The sequence below is a fragment of the Megalopta genalis genome, chromosome 13 (assembly GCF_051020955.1).
Source record: "Megalopta genalis isolate 19385.01 chromosome 13, iyMegGena1_principal, whole genome shotgun sequence".
Classification (NCBI taxonomy): domain Eukaryota; kingdom Metazoa; phylum Arthropoda; class Insecta; order Hymenoptera; family Halictidae; genus Megalopta; species Megalopta genalis.
Genome location: NC_135025.1, coordinates 9,127,175 through 9,140,517, shown reverse-complemented (window position 1 = coordinate 9,140,517; position 13,343 = coordinate 9,127,175). Strand labels below are relative to the sequence as shown.

The following is a 13,343-nucleotide window of genomic DNA, read 5'->3' as shown; positions in this document are numbered from 1 at the left end:
CCCGAAAATATTTGAGAACAGAGCTGTATGTATGGACCGCGTTTTCATGAACATCACAGATCAACAATACACATAACCTCATTTGACATATACAATTAGAAATAATTTTATGGTGGAATTTTGAAATTCTGAATGTGTAAAATATCAGTGAAATGATAAATTCTTTAAGAACTGATAAATTTATGTTTCATATTTATAATTTATTTATGAGGAGGACATCATGTAGAATTTACGAAAATATGTGTTCCAATCATATGAAATTCCAAATAAGGTATTTTGAAGAAATCTCTGATCCAAATTTTGGAATAGAAGAACCAAATAAAGAGAGGAAAAGAACTGTACGAATACCGAACATTAGGCTTATTCATCCTGATGGGACTGTAACCATTACCCTGTTGGAACGAGCTCAGAAAATTGCTAAGAGTCGTAACTTCTTCTTAGTAAAAGAATCATATGTTGATACAGATGCGAGAGATGTTTACAAACTTTGTGATAAAATAGATGTCTTTGGATCCAAATCTAACAAGGATACCACAAAGAACACTAATCACAAATTCAGAAGTACCAAATACTTTCAAATGCAATCTAAAATTTCTGAACATGATTTAATAATCAAACTAGACAACATCAATAAGTTACTACAGAAAAATTATAAGATAAAACTTGTAATCACATTTCCAACTGATAAAGTTGATAAGGTAAAAAAATCATTCATTTGTTGGACACTACATTTCTTAAGAGGTAGCGGAATCAAAAGAGTAGATTCACTTCAGATGCTTATGATAATCAATATAAACTTCAATATTCCAAACACTTTCAGATGTTTATTACTTTTCCAAAGTGGGTGGTTTTGAATTCGATCAGCAGTTTCAATATTTTATAAAAAGGGCTGTTAAAGATACTGAAATACATTACATTATAATGTAACAATATTCATGAAATTCATAATTTCATAATTCATAATTTTCTCTTTCTGGAGGTTCAAAGAATTTGGAGCTATTAAATAATCTATTAACCTTCTGTACTCTGAGCCATCCCAGATGTTATTTATCAGCAACTTGGCGCCACTTTGTTGCAAAAACATGCATCTAGTAATCATCTAGTAATCATCATTTGCTTTCCTGTGCCATTTCAATAGAAAACTTTAGGGAAACGTGCATTTTTGAAGAAGTTGCGGTGGAATATAAATTCATTTTCCGTAATTACTAATAAACTTTGATGTCCCCTCAGAGGCAACATCCACGTGATGTTAAATATATGATGTCCCCTCAGTGTAAAGAGTTAATCTTCTACAGTTTAGAAATGAAATTTAAACACTTTTTCTTGTAGGCATATTATAATATACCTATTGTTTCAATATCTCTAACTTTAAATTTTTAATAAAATGTTAAAACAACCTATTTTTTTGCAAATTTAAATGTAACCCTTGAAATTTCTTCTAATTTACAATGAAATCATAGAATTCTTTATATGAATATTCTTTTACTTTAGTGTTTATAATTTAAAATCTTTGTTGATAATAAATTATGCTATTAATTTTGACATATCTACCTACATATATGTACATACTGATTTTCCAGGAAACCATAATAAAAATTGTGAGAGGAAGACTACAAGGAGACTGTATTGATGAAAAGAAAAAGGGTAATGCTTTAGTCCTTGTATACACGCCTTTATTAACAAAAAGCGGCAAGGTTGATGAAAATGTAGTTAATGGTGAATAATGTTAACATATACATAGCTTCAAAGTGTATTGTAAATATGACATAATATTGTCTGATTTTGTGAAACTAGGAATAAAGTAATGTACATATAGTTCCCAATAATATGACTTTGTTTATTAAACGAAGAAATGAATGGTATTTGTGTTATGAATTTTTAAAATTTATATTTTTGATAATGCACAGATAGTATTTAATAATTTTGAAAGGTTCGATAAACGTATTAACCCTTTGCGGACGAGTGTCGGCAAATAGCCGCCGTTTTTTTTTTTATTAATTTATTGACACTATGCCGTCCGGTGGCACCACGCTGGTGTCATGCAAAAACTATCTGTTGTATGCCGGTGGTACCACTTTGGTGCCATTTTAGAAATCTGAAGTAACATTTGAACTATATTTCTTGGGTGTTAAAAGGCAGCAAATTAACTATAGCATTGTGCTTATTTAACTAAGAATTGAGTACGAAAATTCTTGGATGACTTATCTTAATTTTAGGAATTTATATTACCGCTATCTTCGAAATTTTTTTTAAAATCTAAAATTTCCAAGCTATTATGCCGGTGTCAAATAGAAGAATCATATCTAAGATCTGCGGACGGCACAGTGTTAAATATTAATATAAATTTATTAATTTAACCGTAGGTTCAGAACGAATTTCAGTTTGACGAGTCAGTCTTTCTGTGTCACTACCAGAGAGAGAAACCAGCAAAGTTTTTCACATATTTATGATCTTATAATAATATAATTATATCTCTTATAACATTTTTGTTTTATATCCAATACCTGTCGTCCACAGCGACGCAATATCCGTTGAGCGGCTTCGTCCGCAAAGGGTTAATATTAGTAAAGGAACAGAGCTGCAATCTTCCATTTGTATTGTATTTCATAAACTATTATTATTGTCAAATATGAGTGAAGAGAGTATTGTAATAATATTTCTCACTTAACAATAAATAAACTAATCTTACTATCTATCGATATGTTATCTATATGTATATAATCGAGTAGTAATTATTGTTGACTAATGTTTCTTCTGAACTGAATTTATATAAATCTTAAACCAGTGTGATTATAATAAATCCTAATTGAAACATTTGGTCTGAAATTGAGATCTATATTTTCTTATACCTTATAATATAAATGCCACAAATATATATTTTATAATACTTATACGTACAGATAAATACAGATTACTATTATAAGTGGCTTGTTTTGGTCGATAAAACATTAAAGAAACTGTATTTCTAAGTACTTAACATGTATTTCTTCACATGAAATATATATTGTTACTTTTGTATATATGTATATATATTTATATCTTGCTTAAAATTATAAAAAGAAAAGTAGAATTATAATCTACATAATCGAACATCAAATCTAATATTTTTAGAAACATTCTTTCTAGGAATCTGGATAAATTACATTTCTGTCATACATAGTAACTTGCTTTTTATTCTGTTGTAATTAATTGGAATGCAGTCCATTTTGATTAGAGAAGGAAAACAATGAAGTTATCAATGGTCGCGTCAGTTAAAATCAGGAATCATTGTATGAAATGTGACATGATTTTTCTGTGCGTTATATTAATTGGTTTAAACTATCGTTATAGGTATTTTTTTTTTATTAACGACTATACTATAAATAAAAGGAGCATCTTATTTGTCTAATTATCTAGCGATAAATCAGTATCTCACTAATGTTAGATGTTCAAATTGTCAAGTGTCGTACATGTACATATTAAAAACACTGTGTATCAATTTTTAAAAAATTCTCTACTGATTGTCACGTAGAAAATTATTGTGTCCCGTAAGAAGGGCGCAAAAAATTCTACAAACCTTTCTACTTCAAATAATTCTACGTCAATAAAAATTAAAGTTTCATTCGATGATAAATGATAAGTCGCATTTGATCCATCAGTGGTTGGTATGCTTTAAATACAATCTAAGTTTCGTTCGATTTACATGGTACAAATGAAATAGAAAATGGACGTGTAAAATAGACAGATAATTGTTGTTATGGACATTCCATTCTATGACATTTTTTGTACTCTGCCAGGGCTGGACACAGTTTGCCTCTGGGACCACGGGGCTTAATTCTCACTGATCTCGTTCTGTATTGCGATGATTCTCCGCAGGTGGCCGTACAATGTGACCAAACGGACCATTGTGTCATTTTGCAATCAACTGAAACTAACGAGACTCGTCATAATTTAATAATTAATTCAAATCAGACGTTGAACGTCGACTTAATTTTTCAGGATTAAATCAAGACAATTTAGTTAGCAACACCGAAATTCAAAAGATAACATTTTTCATAGTTACTCCTTTTATACTTCTTCCAGCAAGATTTACCTTCATTTTCCTCCGCTGCTGAATTTCGATAAGTACGTCGACCTACGCCGTCGCCTTGCAGCGCTACAAATTACATATTTATTTAGTGTTACTCGATTTTTCATTCCGATTGTTCTGACACAATATTAAAACTTACAGCACGGTGGAATTTTGTGGCACTTCTTCTTACGGTAGAACTTCTTCGGACAATTCATGCCATTTCCTTTACGTGGTATCTAAAGAAGAAATAGAGGATATTTCAAAAAACTAATCTTTTGGACAAGTTATGTAAGAAAACAGTAGGTTTCAATGATATCTTTTAAAATCGCTTCCTATATAATTTAGATAATTTTAGTAACCAAAATACATTCACCATAACTTCTCTGGTGCTGGTTGTGTATCCTCGACATCCTACGCATTTAGACCAATTACTCCATTCGGTCACTCGGCAATCGACATCTTCCTTGTTTGCTGACGATTCGATCACTTGGCTGTCGGGTTTCATGCCTTTGAATTGTAAGCTTTCTGTAAGAAACGATTCAGAATAAGTTTCGCTAAGGAACATATAGCTAATCAACAATCACAAAATTAGTACATCTGTGTTCATTGTTTTACGAAGCTTATATTGCCCATACTGGACCGTATGTTTACGCGTGTGCGATAAAAATGAGTAAGATCAACCTTCACACAGTGTGAAAAGATTGAAAGAATATAAAAATTACTTCAAAAATATTGAATAAGGAAATTATTAAAGTTATTAATTGTTTGGCGATTTTAGTAGAGTCGCTGGACGCCATTTTGGATTCGGCGAAATATTACGCGAACTTCTAAAATGACAACAATTTCTTGTTATTTGTGAAATAAAAATCGTCTTTCTTTTTTCAAGTTAAAGCTTGATTGTTTGAACAACGAACGTGACAGCATAATTCGACAACAACCTAAACGAATATAAGGCAAATAAATGTAAATTATGGTTGGATCAAGGTTATTTGACCGTTCAAGACCATCGTGAACTCTCGAGCAGTATAGTAGAAAAGACAAATAGATAGTCCAGACGGTTTTATTGAAAATAGCTTTTCAGTGATCCTGAATGGACAAACAACCATTCTTTCGACAATAATCAGCGTCACCATGGTGAGCTCGTTTCGTCTTCGCGCTGCGTTGATCCTGCGCAGGGATATGATAGCTGAGAACGCTGCTGAGAGACACCTTAATGTTTTTCACCGTTGTCGACGAGTTTGTTCTCAGCTCTCCTTCGTTTTATGAGCAAGCGTGTACAGAGCAAGGCAAAACATTTCTTTTAAAAAACGCAATCTCGAGTTGTCAACCACGAGTTTCATAGAGTTTATATGCATGTATGTACTTCACAGGATTTTCCTGACCGATCGAAGCTTTCTCTTTTCAACGGAAAATGGAAAAAGCAGCGCGAACTCACTTTGGAAATCGCTGCACACGTTTATGCAGTCCTGGTCGGTCTGGAAATTATTTCGATTTCCGTCGCAGCCGGAATAACTGAATAATCGGCAACGGCCCTCCTGTTTGTCGAAATACGCTCGCAAAATGTTGCCGCTGCAGGTGCCTTTCTTCATCGGCTCGCTGCAAATGTCTGGAACCAATTCAGGTTTAAATTAAATTAAATTTAAATTAAATTTTTAATTAAATCTGTCCGACAGATTTCTTATCATTTGCAATATCAACTGGACGATTCTTTTTGTTTAAATGCAAACACCAAAGTCAATTTTAGTTTTGAAAATACACGAGTTATTATAAATACTATATATATTATATATAAATATACTATAATAATATATTATATATATATATAATAATATATATAATAATATATATATATATATATTATTATATATATATATATACTATATATATTATTATAAATACTATATATTATATATAATACACGGTATTCAATATTTTTGATATCAATTACGATACAAGCTGAAATATTTGTTATTCTGTACTGTAGATTGTCGAAATAAGAACATCTGATTCGTCGAAATTTCACTTTATAATTCAAACGCTGTTTTATACGAACTGTACAATAAAGATTGCATAAAACAGTATTAAACAATTTGGTCTAAGTTTAAAAATACAGGAGAATGTCCCGCGAATGTAACAATACGTGCAATTATTAAACTATGCGATTCTAAATTGTTGTAACTGGCTGTAAAAATTGAAAAATAGCCCAACATACATACAAACATCGTTTAACGAATATTAAAAAATAAATTATTATTCTATAATATTATTAAATTATTATTCTGTGGTGTTTATTTTGATTGCAGTCAGTGGTGCGTATTTTAATTATACTAAGACCTAGATGGACGAAAAAAAGTGGAGGATAATCAATTTTCCATTGCGTTCGATTACATGAATTCTCAGGTAGCTATTTTTGATCGCAGCTTTAATTCGGCGGAATTATGCACATTAAGGTAAGCGCGTAACTCGGGAAAGCTTGGAAACTGTAGAAAACAGTCCGCAATAATCGCAAGGAACGCGTTTCGCAGGCCGTGATACGCGTTAACTGCACTGCGCTGCACCATCTAATTGCAGCAGCCGCAGATGTTAGCACTCCAGGGTTATGCTGTTGGATTATAAATTGCAGGCGCCGTACACGTATAAGAGAACACGGGCAATTTCGGAAGAACAAAAGAACCTTCGAGGCGGTTGAAAGCCTTTGAAACGCGTTTGGGGAAATCGGCTGTGAGACGTGTAAAGCGTTTCGCCGACACTGAAATTAACCCTTAACCGGTTGGTCATACGAGATCCCACGCAACTTTAATCGAGTTATGCATAAATACACGTTAATGTAATCATTTCAAAAATTCATGCAATCTCCTCTTATTCATTGATTAAGTTTGCAATGCTTCAAGGTTTAACACGTTCCCTGCCGCGTGGGGCGTATACGCCCCACGCTGAACTTTCCGTTCAAGCCATTTGGTATTATCATTGTAAAATGAAGAATTTTTTAAAAATTCATTATGCAGTCAATTATGGACATCTTAATACTATTGCTGATGCCCTCATTTAATCGTGGGGCGTATACGCCCCACGCGGCGTGATGGACAATTTTTCTTTAATGTAACTTGTTTTAACTGCATTTCTCTTATTCCGATCAGTCATTTATTCGCGTGTCGTTGACACAATACTTACTGCTTCACTGAAGCTGGGATTGATTTATAGTTCTATAGTACTGTAAAAGTTGTAACATTCTGCGATAGTTGTGTGGATAAACCACACTTATGTTTGCCATGTTTTAACAAAGTTCATCGTAACATCCCTTTGTAATCGCATACAAACTTGAATTTAACTAAAATGTTATATTTTAAACTAATATAGGCATGATAAAAAAAATTATATGTGAGGATGCAACTCGCTTGGCATAATAATGATCAGCCAGGTATTTGTTAAAGTAATTCCTAGAAAAATAAATTTATTGGTTTGCTGTGTTATGCATGTTAAACTATACAACCTTTCCTTGATAATTATGATTTTTGCACTATTTTAATTATTGTAAAGCATACGCCAGAAACAAAATAATACAAATGTAAAGCGTGGGGCGCATACGCCCCACGCGGCTTGAACGGAAAGTCTTCAAAAAACGGTCTGGCAGGGAACGTGTTAACTTATTAACCACTTGCGCTGGAAAGACGTGCCACGCACGTCGTAATGCTTTTGTCACAGAATCGCCAACAACGTGGTATGTACGTCGTCATGCGATTGTCACAGAAACAATCGACGTGCATGGCACGTCGGGTGGGATTGTTTGCCAGAGCACAAATTATCATTGCACAGCATAGCGCACAATTGTCAATATTTAACCCATATTCTAAAATGGAAAATAAATTAGTTTAGAAAATATAAATCTTTTTCCGATTTCTGTGACGCCTCCCAACAAGTTACACTGGACCGTTCTGGTACACGCGTCGGTGAATTTTTTGCCAGCGCAAGTGGTTAATTGTATATAATTATATGTATGTATATACAATTAGCTTGTTAATTTTGGGAATATGCAATATTTAACATCGTCAAGTAACGAAAACAATAACATCGTCGGGCATAACTTACGTTCGGCTTCTTCTTTCGTGAAATCGCACGATGGAATGTTGGCCACGCAGGCAGCCTGCTGCTGTTTACACTCCTCGAGGCTGAGGTCTTCGTCGTTGTCCCCTAAGTTGCTCCAATTTCTGTTGACGAGCCTGGATCGCAATTTCACGCCGGGCCCACAACTGGAACTACAGGGGGACCATAGGGACCACTGCGTGTACCGATCGTCGGGACACTTCTAATGAGGAAATCAACGATGCTTGTTAGCCAACTTTCGGCGCTTCTTCAGCTTTCAACCCTTCGCACTTGTTGACAATTAGACTAAATTTTGTTTGATAATTACTTTAATCATTTAACAACAGTTATCACGATGGTTGGTACAATTTAATCATTCATGCTCTGTTTATTTGGTAGTTTGCTCCTAATATTTTTGAAGCGATAATACACGATTTTGTTACGCAGTATTTCGTTGTATCGTTCTTTTTTTAACTTCGATATTCGAAGAATACGAAGAAATCAGTGCAAAGAGTTGATCAATCAGGTAGATTGTTCATTCGACGTTGGGATTATTGAGATTCCTAATCTCTTTGAAGCCAGCATGAAAGAAGCCGATGAAGACAGTCCCGAAGAAAGACTCGAACGTCTCACGATTAGCGTAATACGTTATGAACGAATTCAGATTGAAGCTTCGATGAGAAATAAAAATATGTACGTTACAATGGCACCGTATGAAATGAACATTAAATGGACTGAACGAATGAAACACTCAATCAGAAACAGTACAATAACAACAAGGTATGGAAGTTGTTAAACGAGATGCAGTGCATGAAGTGAACGAAATTATCATTTACGAGCAGAACACGATCAGAATAATATAATTGTACACTCTGAAAACTTGCAATCCCCGTGATATAAATAAATGTGGAGGAAAGAATGAACGTTAAATTACTACTAAAAAATAATCATACAGTGAAAATTAACATGAATTGTAACGGAAGATGTGATCTCATCAAAACAAATAATGGTGACTCTTTCTTTAATTTTAACAATTACTATTTCATATTTAAAACAACATCAGTTCGTGAGATTTAAGAATTTAAATAACCTTTTAAAGTCACAATATCTAAGAAGGAAACTAGTTTATCGCCTCTATTTAGAGACGGATTCATCGTCTCGATCTCTCGCGCGTAAATCTACTCACGTGAGGATGCCAGTGCCATGGATGCATTTGCGAGAAATGGTGCAGGTATTACATAGCCAGAGTTTGCTCCCCATACAAATTTCAGTTTTGTTAGTGATGATTTTTGAATGCCGTTCGAGTTATTGAAAGAAGTATGTACGACGCCGTTCGTTAGCGATTCTCGTGAACAATGAGAAATTAGCTGTTCGATCATGTTCCGAGCATTCTAATCTTTAAATAATAAATCTGCAATGCATAATGTAACAATGAAACATCGAACTGCACATGTCGCATTAATTGTTATCCACTTATTAGATCTTCCTCGTTATCAACGAATGCGAATCTTTCATTTGACCAACAACGACGCACAGTAGGCCGTTTATTTGATAGCACAAAAGAATTCGTCGCTTTATTTCGTCTCTATTAAAAGTTCTTTGATTTTGACACAACTTCGACAATTCGCTGTACTGTGTGCTGCATAGGATACTTGATGTCATAAAAAACAATAGAGCTAAATATTAATTTTCCGTCGTAATTAATTAATTTCCAATTACGTTTACGGTAATTTTGTAAACACAAATACAAAAATATTAAATAAACCTGTATTTATTTCGCAAAAGATTGCCAAACTTTTCTTATATCGATGTAATAACCATGTTAATGAAAATTATATTATTTGAATAATAATGTGTTACATGAAACGCATTGTAACGAATCGCCTACTAATAAAAATTAGATGAATTTATCGTTATCTCGGCCATTGTACCAATGAACTTATCTTGTACACTACCAATTTCGATAAATTCTTCTTTAAATTATTCCTTCAAATCTTTTTCTGCTATTTTCGTCGAAAATTAGTCCAGACGCATGCTGCGAAAGCTTAGAGAAAATTTAGCTAACCATAATCTTGTGATAGCTAAATTCTTTCTTCTTTTGATTCTGAATTTTTTAGTTGTAACTTGGCGCTTCAAATTGTTCAGTTAACCATAATTTTGTGATAACTGAGCAATTTGAGAAACGCCAAGTAACAACTAAAAAATTCAGAATCAAAAGAAGAAATAGAGATATTGCTTTCGTAAGATCGGAGACTAATACATTTGCATTACAGATTTTCTGCAGTGATGGCAATTGTTGGCGAAAATATTGGTGTAAAAATATACAAGGAACGCTGCTTCGAAAAGATCTGTTAAAAGATTAGCACGGCTCGATTAAAGAAGTTGAACGAAGTCCAACAACTTTACTACATTTCAAGAGGACACTTTGTAATACTTAATATGAAGCATCGTGCAATTGATTGTTTTGTAAACATCAACAATGCTTAAAAACTTGAGGAATTCGAAAGATTAGAAACATTTCTGTTCCAATATCTCGTTTCTCGAACAACGCGCTATGCGGCGTTCGCATTCGATCCCGCGATACCACAAGCTATTATTGTTAACGTGATGCGACGCATTCTGCAAGATTCGCGACGATCGAGAGCACGTTTTATGGCTTTTATCGCATACGCACCCCAAGCCATTGTTACGCGACAATTAGTAGCAAGTTCTGACAAACTTTCGGAGGGATGTTTTGTAACTGCAGCCATTTCTCGGTTACCTCCGCCGCTGGTTCCTCCTTCTCGTAATCCACTCCGTCACTACTCTCCTGATCCCCGCTATCATTCTCCTGATCACCGTTATCATTCTCCTGATCACCGGTATCATTGTCCTGATCGTCGTTACCGTCCTCCTTCTGGCTGTTAGACGGTTTTCTTACCTCGTCGCCGTCCGCGTCCGAGCACGGCGCGTTCTCGCATTTGATCGTTTGTTGGAGTTCCGGCCCGTCCGGTATGAATATGCACTCTTTCCGGTGCTTTTTCTCCCGGAAGTTTCTCCCTCGCGTCTTGGCACCAGTGCCGCAGGTCGCCGTGCAAAAACTCCATTCGCCCCATTCGCTCAGGGCGCACTTCTCGGTGTCCAACAGTGGCGCGAATCGACCCGCCTTGCTGCTCAGATCGAATAAGTTGGTAGATAAAATTAGGTTCTACGTTCTTTTTTTCTTTCTTCTAACCCACTAAATTTCACTGCTGCAACACTTAAGGGCAGGTTTCGGTCTAGAACTTTTTAACGAAATCGTTTCTCTTTCTTTCGTCATTTAATCGCTACGATGTTTCAACAATATGCAGTTACATGGACATTTCGAAATAGTAGATCACCGAAGTTATGGGCCTTTAAGTGTTAGAGACGCCGCACGGGTGCTTTTCATTACGTAAAACTCTAAACGTATTTCTTTTGGTCACGAAACACCATTTTTTCGAACTGACGAGACGAATATCTCGAAAACCAATTGATCAATTTTAATGAACTTCCTTTTTAATCAAAGAATATAATTTTCCGCAGATAGTGACCTTACAACATCTCGGAGTTTCTTCAAATTTACTAATTTTCAAGGAACGCGGAATTGTGGAAAATTGATAAAAACAGTGATGTTTGACTTTAAAATGCTAGAAAATGATTAAAAAAGAAAAATGAATTCTTTTATACTTTCATAGGTCCATTACAATTAAGAATAATATAATATTTTGCTTAAAAGACACATAATAAAATGTTGAAAACTCTAGATCATCATCTTATTTGCTTTTGTTGTAAAAAATTTAAAAAAATGACCTTTTCAACCTCCTAGACCGGAATCTCTCCTTAAAGATTGGAAAAGTTATAGCGTGTTTTGTGAATCAAGTTTGGCCAACGAACTTCGAGAATATATATTCGAGGGAAACGTGAGTGGATCAGTTTGAACGTATGTATTACATAACGTGATATTTTTGTGCTAGCTACGATTATGGTAAAGTAATAAGAATAAGTGGAAACACTGTGGACATTACCAATGGGGGCTCTTCCCATAACAGTTTGATCTGTCAGTCAACTTGACTCTGTCATTACACTTGTTTTGTGCGGCAGCGGCTTCATCCTTGAAATTCCTCTGCCTAAGCTGACTGCCTCGACCGCAGGTCACAGAACATGCGCCCCAAGGACCCCATCCTGTCACTCTACAGGCTTCTGCATAGGTCAGAAATTATTTGTCAACGCTTCGTCAGATCTACATGGTGTACACGAAAGGTTACATTAGATGCAATAACTCAGAATGAATCCAGTAAATATTAGCAAAATCGTTTCGTGAATTCTTCTACTATTGATTTATCTGCATTGAGTTAAGAAAAAAAAAGAAATAAAGAATATTCGTAAGTAACAAATTTTTCATTTCATTAAATATCCTTGTAAGATTAAAGTCTGGATTAAGAAATATTTCGAACAAATATCTTGAAGATAAAAGCATAGGTTTCCATTAAGATTAAGAAATGTTTCAAACAAATAGCTTGCAAATAAAAATATAGGTTTCATATTTAAAGAAACAAAGTTAGTTGTATTTCCTCTTTGAAATCGAATAACTTTTGTATTTAACATATTCCCAAAAATTATGATGTTCCCGAGATATTTCAATTGAAAGTTTTTTTTTTTTTTTAAACGATCATACTGTGTGTGTTTTCTATATAATAAATAATATCGAAAAGTGTACAGTTTAACAATATCTCTGTCACTATTGAAATATTACAAAATGAAAGATACATAAAAAAAAACATTAAATTTAAAATGTTCTGAACTGTTATATAAATTATATAGTTATATATATATTATAATAATAATATATTATTATAATATATATTATATACTATAAGTATAGTAATATATACTATATATAATAATAATAATAATATATATAATATAACTGTAAAGCTTATAAATTTATTAATATTGTAAATACCCATCTACAAGGAAAAATATTGTATAAAACTATTGCCACATATGTACTATCAGCAATTATATAATTAGCAGAAATAATAGCTCAACTGTCCATAAAAATAATTACATTTTATATCGTATTTCTGTAGTGCTATTTCTATTAATACTATTTCCATCATTTAAATGTTCGCGCTGTATATGTATACTTATTTCCTTCAAATAACATTCACACACAACGTTCATAGTAGAAATGAAATATATATTTGTTTCT

The 13,343-nt window shown here is 33.7% G+C and overlaps 2 protein-coding genes across 5 annotated transcripts in view; one reads left to right on the top strand and one right to left on the bottom strand.

The window, feature by feature from the left end:
• Nucleotides 1-34: 34 nt before the first annotated feature.
• On the top strand, nucleotides 35-1,826 carry LOC117224867 (uncharacterized). Its single transcript, XM_033478064.2, has 2 exons — nucleotides 35-698; nucleotides 1,581-1,826. The coding sequence occupies exons 1-2, from the start codon at nucleotides 153-155 to the stop codon at nucleotides 1,722-1,724; spliced, it is 690 nt and encodes a 229-aa protein (XP_033333955.2). The 5' UTR covers nucleotides 35-152; the 3' UTR covers nucleotides 1,725-1,826.
• Nucleotides 1,827-2,579: 753 nt separating this feature from the next.
• LOC117224866 (spondin-1) overlaps nucleotides 2,580-13,343 on the bottom strand; it is a 64,656-nt gene continuing 53,892 nt past the window's right edge. For 2 of the 4 annotated variants that reach the window (XM_033478060.2, XM_033478061.2), the window contains exons 9-17: nucleotides 12,157-12,331; nucleotides 10,893-11,280; nucleotides 8,138-8,354; nucleotides 5,487-5,657; nucleotides 5,182-5,304; nucleotides 4,425-4,576; nucleotides 4,209-4,287; nucleotides 4,073-4,135; nucleotides 2,580-3,910 (exon numbers count right to left, since the gene is read on the bottom strand). In XM_033478060.2, coding sequence (XP_033333951.2) covers nucleotides 3,735-3,910; nucleotides 4,073-4,135; nucleotides 4,209-4,287; nucleotides 4,425-4,576; nucleotides 5,182-5,304; nucleotides 5,487-5,657; nucleotides 8,138-8,354; nucleotides 10,893-11,280; nucleotides 12,157-12,331 — 1,544 coding nt within the window. In that variant the 3' untranslated portion in view covers nucleotides 2,580-3,734. The remainder of the gene's footprint in view (nucleotides 3,911-4,072; nucleotides 4,136-4,208; nucleotides 4,288-4,424; nucleotides 4,577-5,181; nucleotides 5,305-5,486; nucleotides 5,658-8,137; nucleotides 8,355-10,892; nucleotides 11,281-12,156; nucleotides 12,332-13,343) is intronic. The other 2 variants (XM_033478063.2, XM_033478062.2) reach the window with 2 other exon arrangements.

Bases quoted from the DNA above. Each gene is read 5' to 3' on its own strand.
- LOC117224867 (XM_033478064.2), top strand. From the start codon at position 153: ATGATAAATTCTTTAAGAACTGATAAATTTATGTTTCATATTTATAAT. The intron at 699-1,580 runs GTAAAAAAATCA...CTGATTTTCCAG, and splicing joins CAACTGATAAAGTTGATAAG to GAAACCATAATAAAAATTGT.